Genomic DNA, 14,103 nt, shown 5'->3' with positions numbered 1-14,103 from the left:
TCCTTCCACCTACGCAGAGCATTTCAAAGAGCAGGGAGAAAACAAAGTCATGAACAATCTGGGTTCCATTCACTAGACTGATGAGCAGGTGTATTGTCATAACGAGCACAAGGAAATTCACAGGACAGAAATTCTACATTGTATTTTTTAGATTCACATTGGATTTTTAGGGAATCTTGAGAAGGCTAGATTTACACTGCCAATAAGTGAATATAAAATAAGACAATATGTGTTTAATCAGTGCAAAAATGAGGAGAGCTCTTTCAAAAAACTGTGTTGGCAATAACCTACATTATCCTTACTAAGAACTAAGTACTGAGTGTACTGAAAACATCACTGCAATAACCTACATTATCCTTACTAAGAACTAAGTACTGAAAACATCACTGCAATAACCTATATTATCCTTAATAAGAACTAAGTACTGAGCAGCTCATATGACAATCAATACTTATCTAGGCGCCAATCTTTGTTGGGAGTCATGTGAATGACATTCCAGACCTAACAAACCAATTAAAGTGAGGAAGAAGAGGGAGAGGGGGTGGGGGCTGGGGGGCTGTGGAGAGGGGCTGGGGGGGCTGTGTGAGAGGGCTGGGGGGCTGTGTGAGAGGGGCTGGAGCTGGGTGAGAGGGGAGAAGGGCTGGGGGGGGAGGGGCTGGGTGGGAAGGGCAGGGGGGTGTGGTGAAGTTGCCCCTTAACGCTGATCTCGGGTCAGTTTGGCATTTTCTCCACCAATGCTTGCGATTAGGATTGGGGAGGCGAAGCTGATCCTAGATCTGTACCTAGATTAAACTTCACCTCTGAGCCAGAGGTAGGTTAGCCAAGTAAGCAAGCGAAGCTTGGAGTCAGCCAACTGTTTGTTGCTACCCAGACTTTTAATTTGACCCAAGCTGTCCGAGTAGGGAGGAGGGTGGTAGAGAGGGGACTGTGGAATCCCAACCAAGTGCAGTGAGAGACCAAGAGCGGCCCATCGACGCTCTCTTGTCTGTCAACCTGACTTTATCCTCGGTGAACTCCAGCACCTGGCCCAGCCAGCAACCACAGTGCTCAGGTGGTGTCAGCACACCATCAGAGGACGCCTGTCACAACTGGAAGCCTGCAGGGTGGATGGTGGGTGTCTTACAGTGTCCCAGCCTCACACCTCCTTCATGGCTTGATGTGGCTTTGAGTAGTCAAGAGGGCATGTGTGCGGTTAGTGCTGAGTGGTGCGGTTATAGAGTCGTCTCCCTTTTTGGCAGCCCCCCCCCCAAAACATGCCATGCGGATGAGTAGAAATGGCACTGTCATCCACATTTTTCACCCCCTGTAGTATAAATGAGTTAGCTTAATGGAGAGAGGCAGGGAGACACGTGTGTTGTCGCGCCACGGATGGCAGTTTGTCTCAGTCTGAAGGCTGACGGTGAAATATTATTCTCAGAACAGCAACAGCTTCTAGATTTAGCCCAGGAAACAGGGGTGAGAGTTCACTGGCTGTTGAAGGGTTGAGACAGGCAACACTACACACAGCTATTGAACACACATCTGCTGGTGATTTAAACGGCACATTTTCTCCCCGCAAGCTGTTTCTATGCGCTACAGAGCAGGAAATCACACGAGGTGCTGTTCATTTGAAATGGAATGTATATTTCAGAAGTATGAAAATAGCTCTCACATCAAAATAAAACCAACTGAATAACAGTAACTTTGTAAAAAAGGACCCATGGGTTAACGTGAGGACAACACTGACACACCTGGGGGTGGTGTGAGGGGGGCAACTCAACAGTCAGTCTCAGCATAGCTTCCTCAGAAAAGACGGGATTCATTTTTAGCCTAATGACTTGCTCTTGGCAAAACTGGTTGAAATGATGTATTTTCAACCAGTTTGCTCACGAGGATTCCTTTCTATCAGTTGCCACTGAAAAGGACTGCAGTTTCTAATCTGTACAGATTTAAGACTCCCAAAAGAATATGCAGCGTTGACACATGTTGCTTCCTAAAGTCAAACCATATTCCATAGTTGTAATGCAAATGGCCATATCTGCACGAGGATAATCACAAAAAGTGAGATTTATGGAGAAATCAAACAAATAAAAGATTTGTCAACATTTCCTTCATCATTGAAGCATCCTGCCATTTTTACAGTCAACTACACTTGGGAGGAAAAATGCAACTATACCCGTTTACGTCTTTGGTTCAATAAAACAATGAGGATGTGTATCATGGCATGTTTGTACAATAGGATGTGCTACTCACAACTCTAGAAATAATAGAAGTGAAAGGAAAGGACTCTAGTACATCCTTAAAGGTGTAACACAATCAACCATCCCACCAGGATCACAACGATACTGAGGCTTATGTCCAATCATAACAAAACATTAGACTGTCCTACGGAATCTCCAAGCATAGCTTTCAGTTTCAACTCCAGCAACAACCACACTGTACATTAGTCAATGACACTGTTAAGATAAAAACATATATACACAATCTAATAAATAAGAAGGGGTGGCAGAGAATCGCCCCTTAGAATACAGCTGTTTTCACTTGTGCTGTAGCAGAGGCCTAAGCTTTGTCCATCAGTGTCCATCTTTCTCAAATAAATAGTCTCTAATGAAAAACAGGACTGGGAAAAGACTGCTGCTGTTGTCCAGACCGAACAACAGTTAAATTAAGAGATGTTTTCTGCGGGGTGTGACGCTCCTTTTGTGAGGCCTGGCAGATGCAGCCGGAGTCCATGATCCCTCCTCTGAATGTCCAATTAACCTGCGGATACAATAAATTAGACCATCTCAGTGGTGGCAGTGCATGACACGAGGAGAAGAAGAACCTCTGTAGGCTACACCTGAACATAAATAGCGTGGCTTTCTTGAGCTGCGTTTAAACACGCAGCCCTATTCTGACCTTTTGCCCAATTAATAGGAAAAGATGAGAATTGGTCTGCCTGTGTAATCGCAGCCGAGTGTCTCAAAGAATGTTTATTAGACAGTGACAGTGTTTGAACCCTTACTCTAAGATTAATATAATATTAAACCATTTCATTAAATACGAGTTTTTAGGCACAATTAAGTGCCGTTGGTAACTGGACCATAATATGCCTACCAATAATAATGAATTGTAGCCTAATAATAGTGAATAATAAAACATTAAAACGTAATTAGGCAAAAAGTAAAGACCTATAATATTTGCAAGCTCTCTTTGCTGCATTGGCAAATGTAGTGTATGTTTTATGTAAGTGACTGTAATTGAGGAGGCTACAAGCATCTGGAACAATGCATGCTTATTTAACAGCATCAAAGCTTCCCCTGCCGACATCGCCGCGCGTAAACCCATGTTTATGTGGTAGGTGAGCCTGATATCCTGAGCCTTGTGTCAAATATCAAACGTTGTCGGGGAATTTAAGCAATTTCCCCGCAGAGGATTTCCACCCTAAGCGGTAAGTAGTAATTAGTCATCAAGCCTGCTAAGACCTCTCTCGGATGTCTTACCGCACGTCGAATGTCCGAGGCGCAGGTCACGCAACGTTTGGAGAGCTCCGAATAATCTTCTGTCCCGGGAGCTGAACAACGAGGAGCTGCTGTTTCTGTCTGGTAGACTTCACCGCCAGGATGGCCTGTCTGTTTTTGTATTGCACCATCTGCAAAGTTATCTCGGCGTTCCAGCCCTCGTCCTGTGGACACCTGAAATCGATCTCCTTGCCCTCCGACATGACCACGGTGAAGTAGATGTATTTCCCTTTCCTCTCGACGCAGTCCACAGTTTTCATGTTGGAGAAGTGCAGCTCCTTGACTTTGCCAGTGTCTCCGCCGCCGTGGTGGTTGTAATGGTGCGGGTGGTCGTGCTGCTTCGGCGGGTGAAGCAGAACCCCGTCCTCCGTGAGGACGCAGTGCTTCTTCTTCCACAGCTGCAGCAAACCGTCGCTTCGCTTCTCCAGAAGCCCCTCTTTCAGCACCTTGCCGCCGTTCTCCAGCATCTTGAGAAAACGCCCCAATTTCCTCAGCAAATGCAAACACTTCTTCTTCTCCTTGCCCGTAGAGGTAAAGGCATCGGATGCTGAAATGGTCACTGCAGTGAGTGGGTTACTATGTGCTGTGGAACTCGTGGATGTGTGTGCGGGGTATTTGATACTAGTCCGTCGGCAGCGGTCGCTGGTGTGACTGATACGCACAGTTTGATTGGGGTTTCTCGAGCTTGTGGACCGCCCCTTAGTGACATCCAGCGGAAAGAGGACTCATGTGTCAGAGGGCCTCTCCAGCACAGTGCAGCGAGGATCAATGATATATTGATAGTATTTTGGAAATCAAATGGGCCTATACAATTGAATTAAGAACTCAAGGCGAATTAATTTCTTGAGTCAAGTATTACAATGCCTTCAGAAAGTTCACCCCCTTGACTTATTCCACATTTTGTGTTACAGCCTGAATTCAAAATGGATGAAATTGATATTTTCCCCTCACCCATCTCCCACACAATACCCCATATTGACAAAGTGAAAACATGTTTTTAGAAATTTTAGCAAATGTATTGATACATTTATTAATAATGAAATACAGAAATATTGCATTTACATAAGTATTCACACCCCTGAGTCAATACTTTGTAATGCAGAAGCACCTTTGGCAGCGATTCCAGATTTCAGTTGTCTTGGGTATGTCTGTACCAGCTTGCACATCTGGATTTGGGGATTTTCTCCATTCTTCCTTGCAGATTTTCACAAGCTCTTAAACTAGATAGGGGTGGCACTGAACAGCAATCTTCAAGTCTTTCCACAGATTTTCAACGGGATACAAGTCTGGGCCATTCAAAGACTTTCACATTCTTGTTCTGGAAGCCGTTCCAGCATTACTTTGGCTGTATGATTGGGGTCACTGTCCTGTTGGAAAGAAAATCTTTGCCACAGTCTAAGGTGGTTTCAAGCAGGTTCTCATCAATGATTTGCCTGAATTTGGTTCCATTCATTGTTCCCTCTATCTTTACCAGTCTCCCAGGCCCTGCCACTGAAAAGCATCAAATCAAAATCAAAACAAATTTTTATTTGTCACACACATGGTTAGCAGATGTTAATGCGAGTGTAGCGAAATGCGTGTGCTTCTAGTTCCGACAATGCAGTAATAACCAACAAGTACCCTAACTAACAATTCCTAAACTACTGTCTTATACACAGTGTAAGGGGATAAAGAATATGTACATAAGGATATATGAATGAGTGATGGTACAGAGCAGCATAGCCAAGATACAGTAGATGGTATCGAGTACAGTATATACATATGAGATGAGTATGTAAACAAAGTGGCATAGTTAAAGTGGCTAGTGATATATTTACATCATTTCCCATCAATTCCCATTATTAAAGTGGCTGGAGTTGAGTCAGTGTCAGTGTGTTGGCAGCAGCCACTCAATGTTAGTGGTGGCTGTTTAACAGTCTGATGGCCTTGAGATAGAAGCTGTTTTTCAGTCTCTCGGTCCCAGCTTTGATGCACCTGTACTGACCTCGCCTTCTGGATGATAGCGGGGTGAACAGGCAGTGGCTCGGGTGGTTGATGTCCTTGATGATCTTTATGGCCTTCCTGTAACATCGGGTGGTGTAGGTGTCCTGGAGGGCAGGTAGTTTGCCCCGGTGATGCGTTGTGCAGACCTCACTACCCTCTGGAGAGCCTTACGGTTGAGGGCAGAGCAGTTGCCGTACCAGGCGGTGATACAGCCCACCAGGATGCTCTCGATTGTGCATCTGTAGAAGTTTGTGAGTGCTTTTGGTGACAAGCCGAATTTCTTCAGCCTCCTGAGGTTGAAGAGGCGCTGCTGCGCCTTCTTCACGATGCTGTCTGTGTGAGTGGACCAATTCAGTTTGTCTGTGATGTGTATGCCAAGGAACTTAAAACTTGCAACTCTCTCCACTACTGTTCCATCGATGTGGATAGGGGGTGTTCCCTCTGCTGTTTCCTGAAGTCCACAATCATCTCCTTAGTTTTGTTGACGTTGAGTGTGAGGTTATTTTCCTGACACCACACTCCGAGGGCCCTCACCTCCTCCCTGTAGGCCGTCTCGTCGTTGTTGGTAATCAAGCCTACCACTGTTGTGTCGTCCTCAAACTTGATGATTGAGTTGGAGGCGTGCGTGGCCACGCAGTCGTGGGTGAACAGGAGTACAGGAGAGTGCTCAGAACGCACCCTTGTGGGGCCCCAGTGTTGAGGATCAGCGGGGAGGAGATGTTGATACCTACCCTCACCAACTGGGGCGGCCCGTCAGGAAGTCCAGTACCCAGTTGCACAGGGCGGGGTCGAGACCCAGGGTCTCGAGCTTGATGACGAGCTTGGAGGGTACTATGGTGTTGAATACCGAGCTGTAGTCGAGCTGTAGCTGCATTCTCACATAGGTATTCCTCTTGTCCAGATGGGTTAGGGCAGTGTGCAGTGTGGTTGAGATTGCATCGTCTGTGGACCTATTTGGGCGGTAAGCAAATTGGAGTGGGTCTAGGGTGTCAGGTAGGTGGAGGTGATATGGTCCTTGACTAGTCTCTCAAAGCACTTCATGATGACGGAAGTGAGTGCTACGGGGCGGTAGTCGTTTAGCTCAGTTACCTTAGCTTTCTTGGGAACAGGAACAATGGTGGCCCTCTTGAAGCATGTGGGAACAGCAGAATGGTATAGGGATTGATTGAATATGTCCGTAAACACACCAGCCAGCTGGTCTGCGCATGCTCTGAGGGCGCGGCTGGGGATGCTGCCTGGGCCTGCAACCTTGCGAGGGTTGACACGTTTAAATGTTTTACTCACCTCGGCTGCAGTGAAGGAGAGACCGCATGTTTCCGTTGCAGGCCGTGTCAGTGGCACTGTATTGTCCTCAAAGCGGGTAAAAAGTTATTTAGTCTGCCTGGGAGCAAGACATCCTGGTCCGTGACTGGGCTGGATTTCTTCCTGTAGTACGTGATTGACTGTAGACCCTGCCACATGCCTCTTGTGTCTGAGCCGTTGAATTGAGATTCTACTTTGTCTCTGTACTGACGCTTAGCTTGTTTGATAGCCTTACGGAGGGAATAGCTGCACTGTTTGTATTCAGTCATGTTACCAGACACCTTGCCCTGATTGAAAGCAGTGGTTCGCGCTTTCAGTTTCACGCGAATGCTGCCATCAATCCACGGTTTCTGGTTAGGCAATGTTTTAATCGTTGCTATGGGAACAACATCTTCAACGCACGTTCTAATGAACTCGCACACCAATCAGCGTATTCGTCAATGTTGTTATCTGACGCAATACGAAACATGTCCCAGTCCACGTGATGGAAGCAGTCTTGGAGTGTGGAGTCAGCTTGGTCGGACCAGCGTTGGACAGACCTCAGCGTGAGAGCTTCTTTTTTTAGTTTTTGTCTGTATGGCAGGTATCAGCAAAATGGAGTCGTGGTCAGCTTTTCCGAAAGGGGGCGGGGCAGGGCCTTATATGCGTCATGAAGTTAGAGTAACAGTGATCCAAGGTTTTTAACATAACATAACATGATGCTGCCACCACCATGCTTCACAGTGGAGATGGTGTTAGAAGGGTGATGAGCTGTGTCTGGTTTTCTATAGACATAGTGGTTTGCATTAGGCCAAAGAGTTTCATTTTTGTCTCATCTGACCACAATCTTTTGCCTTACTATCTCAGTCTTTCACATGCCTTTCTGCAAACTCCAGGCATGCTGTCATGTGCCTTTCTTTTGGCAGGTTCTCCCATCTCAGATAAGGAACTCTGTCAGAGTGATCATTGGGTTCTTGGTCACCTCCCTGACCAAGATCTTTCTTGCCCGGTTGCTCAGTTTGGTCGGGTGGCCAGCTCTAGACAGTCTGGGTAGTTCCATAATTTTTCAATGTCCTAATTATGGAGACCACTTTTCTTTTGGAAACATTCAACACTCTAGAAATTGTTTTATACTCTTCCCCAGATATATTCCTCATCACAATTCCATCTCAGAGATCTACAGACAGATCATTGGACGGCATGCACTGTCAACTGTGGGACCTTATATAGACAGGTGTGTTTCAGGCTTCTTTCTAAATCATGTCCAAACTATTTAATTGGCCACAGGTGAACTCCAACAAGTTGTAGTGACATCTCAAGGATGATCAAAGGAAATTGGATGCATTTGAGCTCAATTTAATATCATAGCAAAGGAGCGTGAATACTTATGTAAATTCAATATTTCTGTATTTCATTTTCAATACATTTGCAAAAATTTCTACAAACATGTTTTCACATTGTCATTATGGGATATTGTGTAGATGGGTGAGAGAAACTATTTAATCCGCTTTTAATTCAGGCTAACAGGACATGTGGAATAAGCCAAGTTGTATGAATACTTTCTGAAGGCAGGAAGTAGCATAATGTATTTGTGACATGTTTCATACAACCTCTCACCTCTCCATGAGAAAACAATCTGAAGAACGCTTGGCTCTCACCTATCTACGAGAAAACAATCTGTAGAACGCTTGGCTCTCACCTATCTACGAGGAAACAATCTGTAGAACGCTTGGCTCTCACCTATCTACGAGAAAACAATCTGAAGAACGCTTGGCTCACCTCTCCACGAGAAAACAATCTGAAGAACGCTTGGCTCTCACCTCTCCACGAGAAAACAATCTGAAGAACGCTTGGCTCTCACCTCTCTACGAGAAAACAATCTGTAGAACGCTTGGCTCTCACCTCTCCACGAGAAAACAATCTGAAGAACACATGGCTCTCACCTCTCTACGAGAAAACAATCTGAAGAACGCTTGGCTCTCACCTCTCCACGAGAAAACAATCTGTAGAACGCTTGGCTCTCACCTCTACGAGAATACAGTAAATGGGCACTTCCGTTGAGCTCTGTCATCTGGCCCTTCATTTCAGTGGTGAGACAGTAGATACTGTGTATGTATATGTACATGTATATGTGCTGAACAAAAATATAAACAAAATCTAGTGTTGGTCCCATGTTTCATGAGCTGAAATAAAATAACCCAGAAATGTTCCATACTCACAAAAAGCTGATTTCTCTCAAATGTTGAACAAATTTGTTTACATTCCTGCTAATGAACATTTCTCCTTTGCCAAGAAAATAAAAATGGTAGCATATCAAGAAGCTGATTAAACGGCATGATCAGCACCTTGTGCTGGGGCAATAAAAGGCCCCCAAATGTGCAGTTCTGTCACACAGCCACAGATGCCTCAAGTTGAGGGAGCGTGCAATTGTCATGCTGACTGCATGAATGTCCAACAGAGCTGTTGCCAGAGAACTGAATGTCCATTTCTCTACCATAAGCCGCCTCCGTCGGTTTACAGAATTTGGCAGTACGTCCAACTGGCCTCACAGACGTTGTGTAACCACATCAGCCCAGGACCTGCACATCCGGCTTCTTCACCTGCGGGATCGTCTGAGGGAAAGGGGTGCTGAGGAGTATTTATGTCTAATTTAATAAATCCCCTTTGTGGGGGAAAACTCATTCGGATTGTCTCACCAGTGGGTGGTCCAATCCCCCCCCCGGCTGCATCGTTGCCCAGTCATGTGAGATCCATAGATTAGGGCCTAATGACTATTTCAATTTACTGATTTCCTATGAACTCAGTAAAATTGTTGCTTTCATATTTTTGTTCAATATACAGAGTATATGAAACATTAACACCTGCTCTTTCCATGATAGGCTGACCAGATAAAAGCTATGATCCCTTATTGATGTCACTTAAATCAGTGTAGATTAAGGAGAGGACACGGGTAAAAAGATTTAAGCCTTGAGACATTGTGTGAAGCCTTTCAGCAGGCTATGGTAGTAGGTGCACTAGTTTGACTGCAACGCTGCTGGGTTCTTCACAGTTTCCAGTGTGTACCAACGGTCGACTTTTAATAGAGAACTACTGTAGTCTGTACATATGACAAATGAACTGGTCACCTCAATGAGCTGCACAAATGTTATAGAGCTCAGTGTTTAAATATCAAGCAGCTCATGTTGACACTGCAGAGACAAGGAACAAACGCAAAACACGTTTAACCAATTTATTCATGAATATACATACAGTTATTGAGTACATTTAGTATTTGTAGCATAGCATTTAGCTTTGACAACAGCTGCTCAAGGAGTCACAGACAGAATCCAGTCGTCCCTAGAACAGTCCAGACGTAATCTCCTACTCCCTAGAGCTCCACTAGCGGCAGCAGCGAGGGCACCACCACCCAACATACACCGACATGACTGTTTCCACTAAAGGAAAAGGGTGGGTGGGCTTAAGCTACTTCCTTTTATTTCCATTCCCTGACTAAGTATTGCTCTTACATGCTTCAGTGTGACCTGCTGGGTGGGGTTGGCTACAGAGGGCGGTCAGACAGGACTTCTACCAGAACTCATTGCCACCTTTCCTTCACAGTGATAAATTAGCCGCATGCTCAGGGACCAGACAGGCACGAGCTTAACCTCAGAGTTACAAGGCTCAAAAGCCACAACCACACGCCAACACAAGCCTGAATTTGGTCGTTTTCTTCCTCGGAAGGGAACCCGTTGCGAACCTATTGCTATCAGAGTACACAAGTCAAGTGGGATTCCCAAATTAAAGAGTAATGCACTTGGGAGAATCATGTATTACAGGGAAATGTTTCATGGCGCAGGAGAAAGCCCATAGGGCATCGTCAGGGCAATGTATGACACGGCCACTTCCAAAGTACTGCTCACTTCGATTTGCACAAGGGCTACTGGACCGACAGCCAACCAGAGGACACCACTGATACATGACTAAGTAGTACAAAGTGCTATAGAAAAGACAAGTAAACTGTAGGCCTAACAAGAGCCTAAAGCAGATTGGGCATGGGGTGGCCCCTGCTGGCGAAACCTTGGAACTGTCCCTCGTCAAATCATCTGGAATGTTAAGGAGTGACTGGACAAGACCAAGCTGCGTGTTGGAGGAAAAACACTCCCCTAACGCAAATTAAAATTCAGAAAGAGCACTAAGTATTTAATAGAAACCAATAAGTTGCAGACTCGGCTCATTAAATTTAGCAGCTAACACATGGTTCTGTTTCTTTAACAAATCAGACCATGTAGTCGAGGTAATATTCATCCCAAGAGAGCATTCAAACGTCCAATGCCTGTCAGTCTGCAAACTGGAATGTTTAGATTGACAACTGATTCAGCCCACAAGTGGCCAATAACCACTTTCCCTGCTCTAAATGGCATGCTTGAGTGGCCAAATATGCACAGTGATTCAAAGTTTTTCATTAGCCATGACTAAATGCAGTGTTTTGCTCTGACCGTGCTCGAGGCCCACTAATACAACGACAAAGAATTCCAACTCACAGCCTGAACTGACCGGTAACTTTGGTAGCGCGAGGGAAAAGGAATAGGTTAGCTTTCTCATCACCTGCCTCAATGCAGACTAACCACAGCTGTTGTCCAAGAGCAATACAACAAAAACTTCACAAGAACCCAAACTAGTTTAGCAGTGAGAGAAACAAGATCATGCTTTCAGGGAGTTTGTGGCATTCTAACTATTTGTACAGGGGGGGGTGGGGGTCTAGTAAAATACTATGCATATCGAGCCACTGCTCACATTATATTAGGAGGTTTTTGTAACAAAAATCTTGAAACCCTTTATTTTTATTTCTACCAAGAAAAATACAAAACATTATAAGGCGTAAGTAAGTGTTTTATTTGAGAAGCTGTTACAGTGCAGTTGATCCTCAAAGCCACAGCCTTCACTGCTGCTTGCACTCGGCTGGGGGATTTGCGTCCTTCTGCAAGAGACCAAAAGAGAGGACGTTAGAGCTGAACTGAGAACCGAACATACACACCAGGTTTATGCTTCAGACATTTTTCTATGTCCATTTGAGACAAACATTGACAGGGTATAGGGCAATGTCATCCTTGCACTTAGGCTAGAGATTCCTGAACAGCGACCCAATAACAATCCATACTAGTATGTTCTTAAAGTATGCCACTGGAAATAAAAGGCAATGTTGGTATCAGACCAGTGTTGGTTACTACCCAGACCACCCAAATGCTGGGTCCAAGACACCAATGGAGATGGGAATGTGTATATTCAAAATTTAAATATGACATTTTAAAATGTATAATAACTACTTTGAGAGCCTTCACTACTGCTGCATAGAACCTCCATAGTGTAAATGCACTAACCCATAGTGCTCATAACAGTGATGGGAGGGGGGGGGTTGCACCACTGATGTCCTACAGACGCCTTTCTTTCACAGGGGAGGGAAAACTAATCAAGTCTATTGGCAGCAATGCAGGGAGAGGGCCATAAACAGACCTACAGGGGTCAACAGCTCTCCAGGACAGAGGGGTGAAGCTGAACTTCAACTGTAGTCAAACTTTCACTTAGTCGTGCATCGATGTCAGTGGGAGACCAAGTGAAAATACAACTGAAGTGGAAGTTTGGATTCACCCCACGCAAACAATTCAGGCATGTCCAATGGGAGAAAGACAATTAACAAGCATCCTTCCAGATGTAGACTACAGTCTCTGGAGTACAAAAGTGAAGAATGAGAGAATGAACAGAGCGATGGCTTAAGACTCAAAAACATAAAAATCCACAAAACAGGTGTGGCAAACGATCTATTCTTCTCCAAACAAATGTAAATAGTGTTTCACAAAATATTTTGTACAAAGACAAATAGGGTCAAATTGGAGGAAAGTTTAACTAGCTTCAACATACAGAAGAGAACTCAAACGCATCACCCACTACAGTTAAAGGGAAAAAGAAAAAAGCCACTATGTTAGTTGTAAGTGCAGGTGGAAGGGGGGGTGCAAGGAGATTGAGGAATGGTGTCAAAATGAAAAGGTGCAGGAGGGAGGCGGGGTGCGGTAAGCTGACAATTCACAAGCTGTACCTACCAGGAGAGGGTTATTTTCTACAGACATCACTTAAACCTAGTGAGGAAAAATTTAAAGAGTATAGCTGACAAAAGGTGCCAAGTGATTGGAGATGAACATTAATGAATTAAAGGCAAAAAATAGGCAGAATACAGAATTCAAGAGGCTTTATACAGCAAAGAGAAGGAGTACTGTTCCCATTCACCCAAACAAAATCAAATGAAGCTTTGGCATGCAGAGCTATGACACTAAAAGTCAAAACCTGAATAGATTTAATATCCGAATTCAATTTCCATGCAGTCTCAGTTTAGTAAGGATGTAGACAGCAAGTAGAAACATGCTTTCAAGGCATTCCATTGAAAAGAAAATGTGGACAAAACATTCCCCATGACCAGATGCTCACAAAAGGGTATTTGATTAGGTTCTTGAAGTGATATTTTGAGACCATTTAGAAATACCACTCTTTACTATCACTCTCATTCTAGAAGTTTCCAGGACACAGAATGAGACGAGTCCTGGACTAACACCTCGATCACACCGATAGAGTCATTGAGCAAAATGTTATGCAGCATCATTTTGATCTGCAACAAAAGTTCAACATTCACCTTCTGCTACCAGTTCTGTCAAGCCAAAAAGAAGTGCTGCAAGGCCAATGCAGCGTGCCACTGGAAATAAAATGTACTTTGGTGTACCAAAACACAAATGTAGACTGCTTTATAGTCCAGGACAAGGCTTAATGTGTGCCTGGAAATCCAGCCCTTACACTAGAGGCAAGGGGACAGGGAAACGGTTCCGAAGGCTGTGTGTTCTGAGGCGACGTGGGATGCAGTAGTATATAGACAGAAAAATCCATCATGGCGGCTGGTGTTCATGATGCATTTGGAGTAGCGGTACACATTCTGTTCTGTATGTTGAAATCTGATACTTCTGATCATTGGTCTCACATTAGGTCATGACAACATCAACAGTAAGCTCTCCCACCCACCTTGGGGTCATAGTCAGGGTCATTCTCCTCCTCTCCCTCCTCCTCACCCTCCTAGGAGAACACAAGAGGAAACTGTTAAACACTGAGACAGACAAACTAGCTAAGGTCCATAACAGGAGTGGGTTAGCGAGGACCATGGCTAAGGTCCATAACAGGAGTGGGTTAGCGAGGACCATGGCTAAGGTCCATAACAGGAGTGGGTTAGCGAGGACCATGGCTAAGGTCCATAACAGGAGTGGGTTAGCGAGGACCATGGCTAAGGTCCATAACAGGAGTGGGTTAGCGAGGACCATGGCTAAGGTCCATAACAGGAGTGGGTTAG

At 44.8% G+C, this 14,103-nt stretch overlaps 1 protein-coding gene and 1 long non-coding RNA gene across 2 annotated transcripts; both read right to left on the bottom strand.

Moving 5' to 3' along the window:
- Positions 1–2,161: 2,161 nt before the first annotated feature.
- On the bottom strand, positions 2,162–4,123 carry LOC135515613 (pleckstrin homology-like domain family A member 1). The gene is made up of 2 exons (XM_064939235.1): positions 3,462–4,123; positions 2,162–2,739 (listed from the first exon to the last, which is right to left on the bottom strand). The coding sequence occupies exon 1, from the start codon at positions 3,944–3,946 to the stop codon at positions 3,488–3,490; it is 459 nt and encodes a 152-aa protein (XP_064795307.1). The 5' UTR covers positions 3,947–4,123; the 3' UTR covers positions 2,162–2,739; positions 3,462–3,487.
- Positions 4,124–9,958: 5,835 nt separating this feature from the next.
- LOC135515612 (uncharacterized) lies at positions 9,959–13,992 on the bottom strand. Its single transcript, XR_010451835.1, has 2 exons — positions 13,782–13,992; positions 9,959–11,700 (listed from the first exon to the last, which is right to left on the bottom strand). It is a non-coding gene; the product is annotated as an uncharacterized LOC135515612 (long non-coding RNA).
- Between the last annotated feature and the right edge of the window lie 111 nt (positions 13,993–14,103).

The sequence above is a fragment of the Oncorhynchus masou genome, chromosome 27 (assembly GCF_036934945.1).
Source record: "Oncorhynchus masou masou isolate Uvic2021 chromosome 27, UVic_Omas_1.1, whole genome shotgun sequence".
In the NCBI taxonomy this organism is placed as follows: Eukaryota; Metazoa; Chordata; class Actinopteri; order Salmoniformes; family Salmonidae; genus Oncorhynchus; species Oncorhynchus masou.
This window is presented reverse-complemented; position numbering and strand designations above follow the sequence as displayed.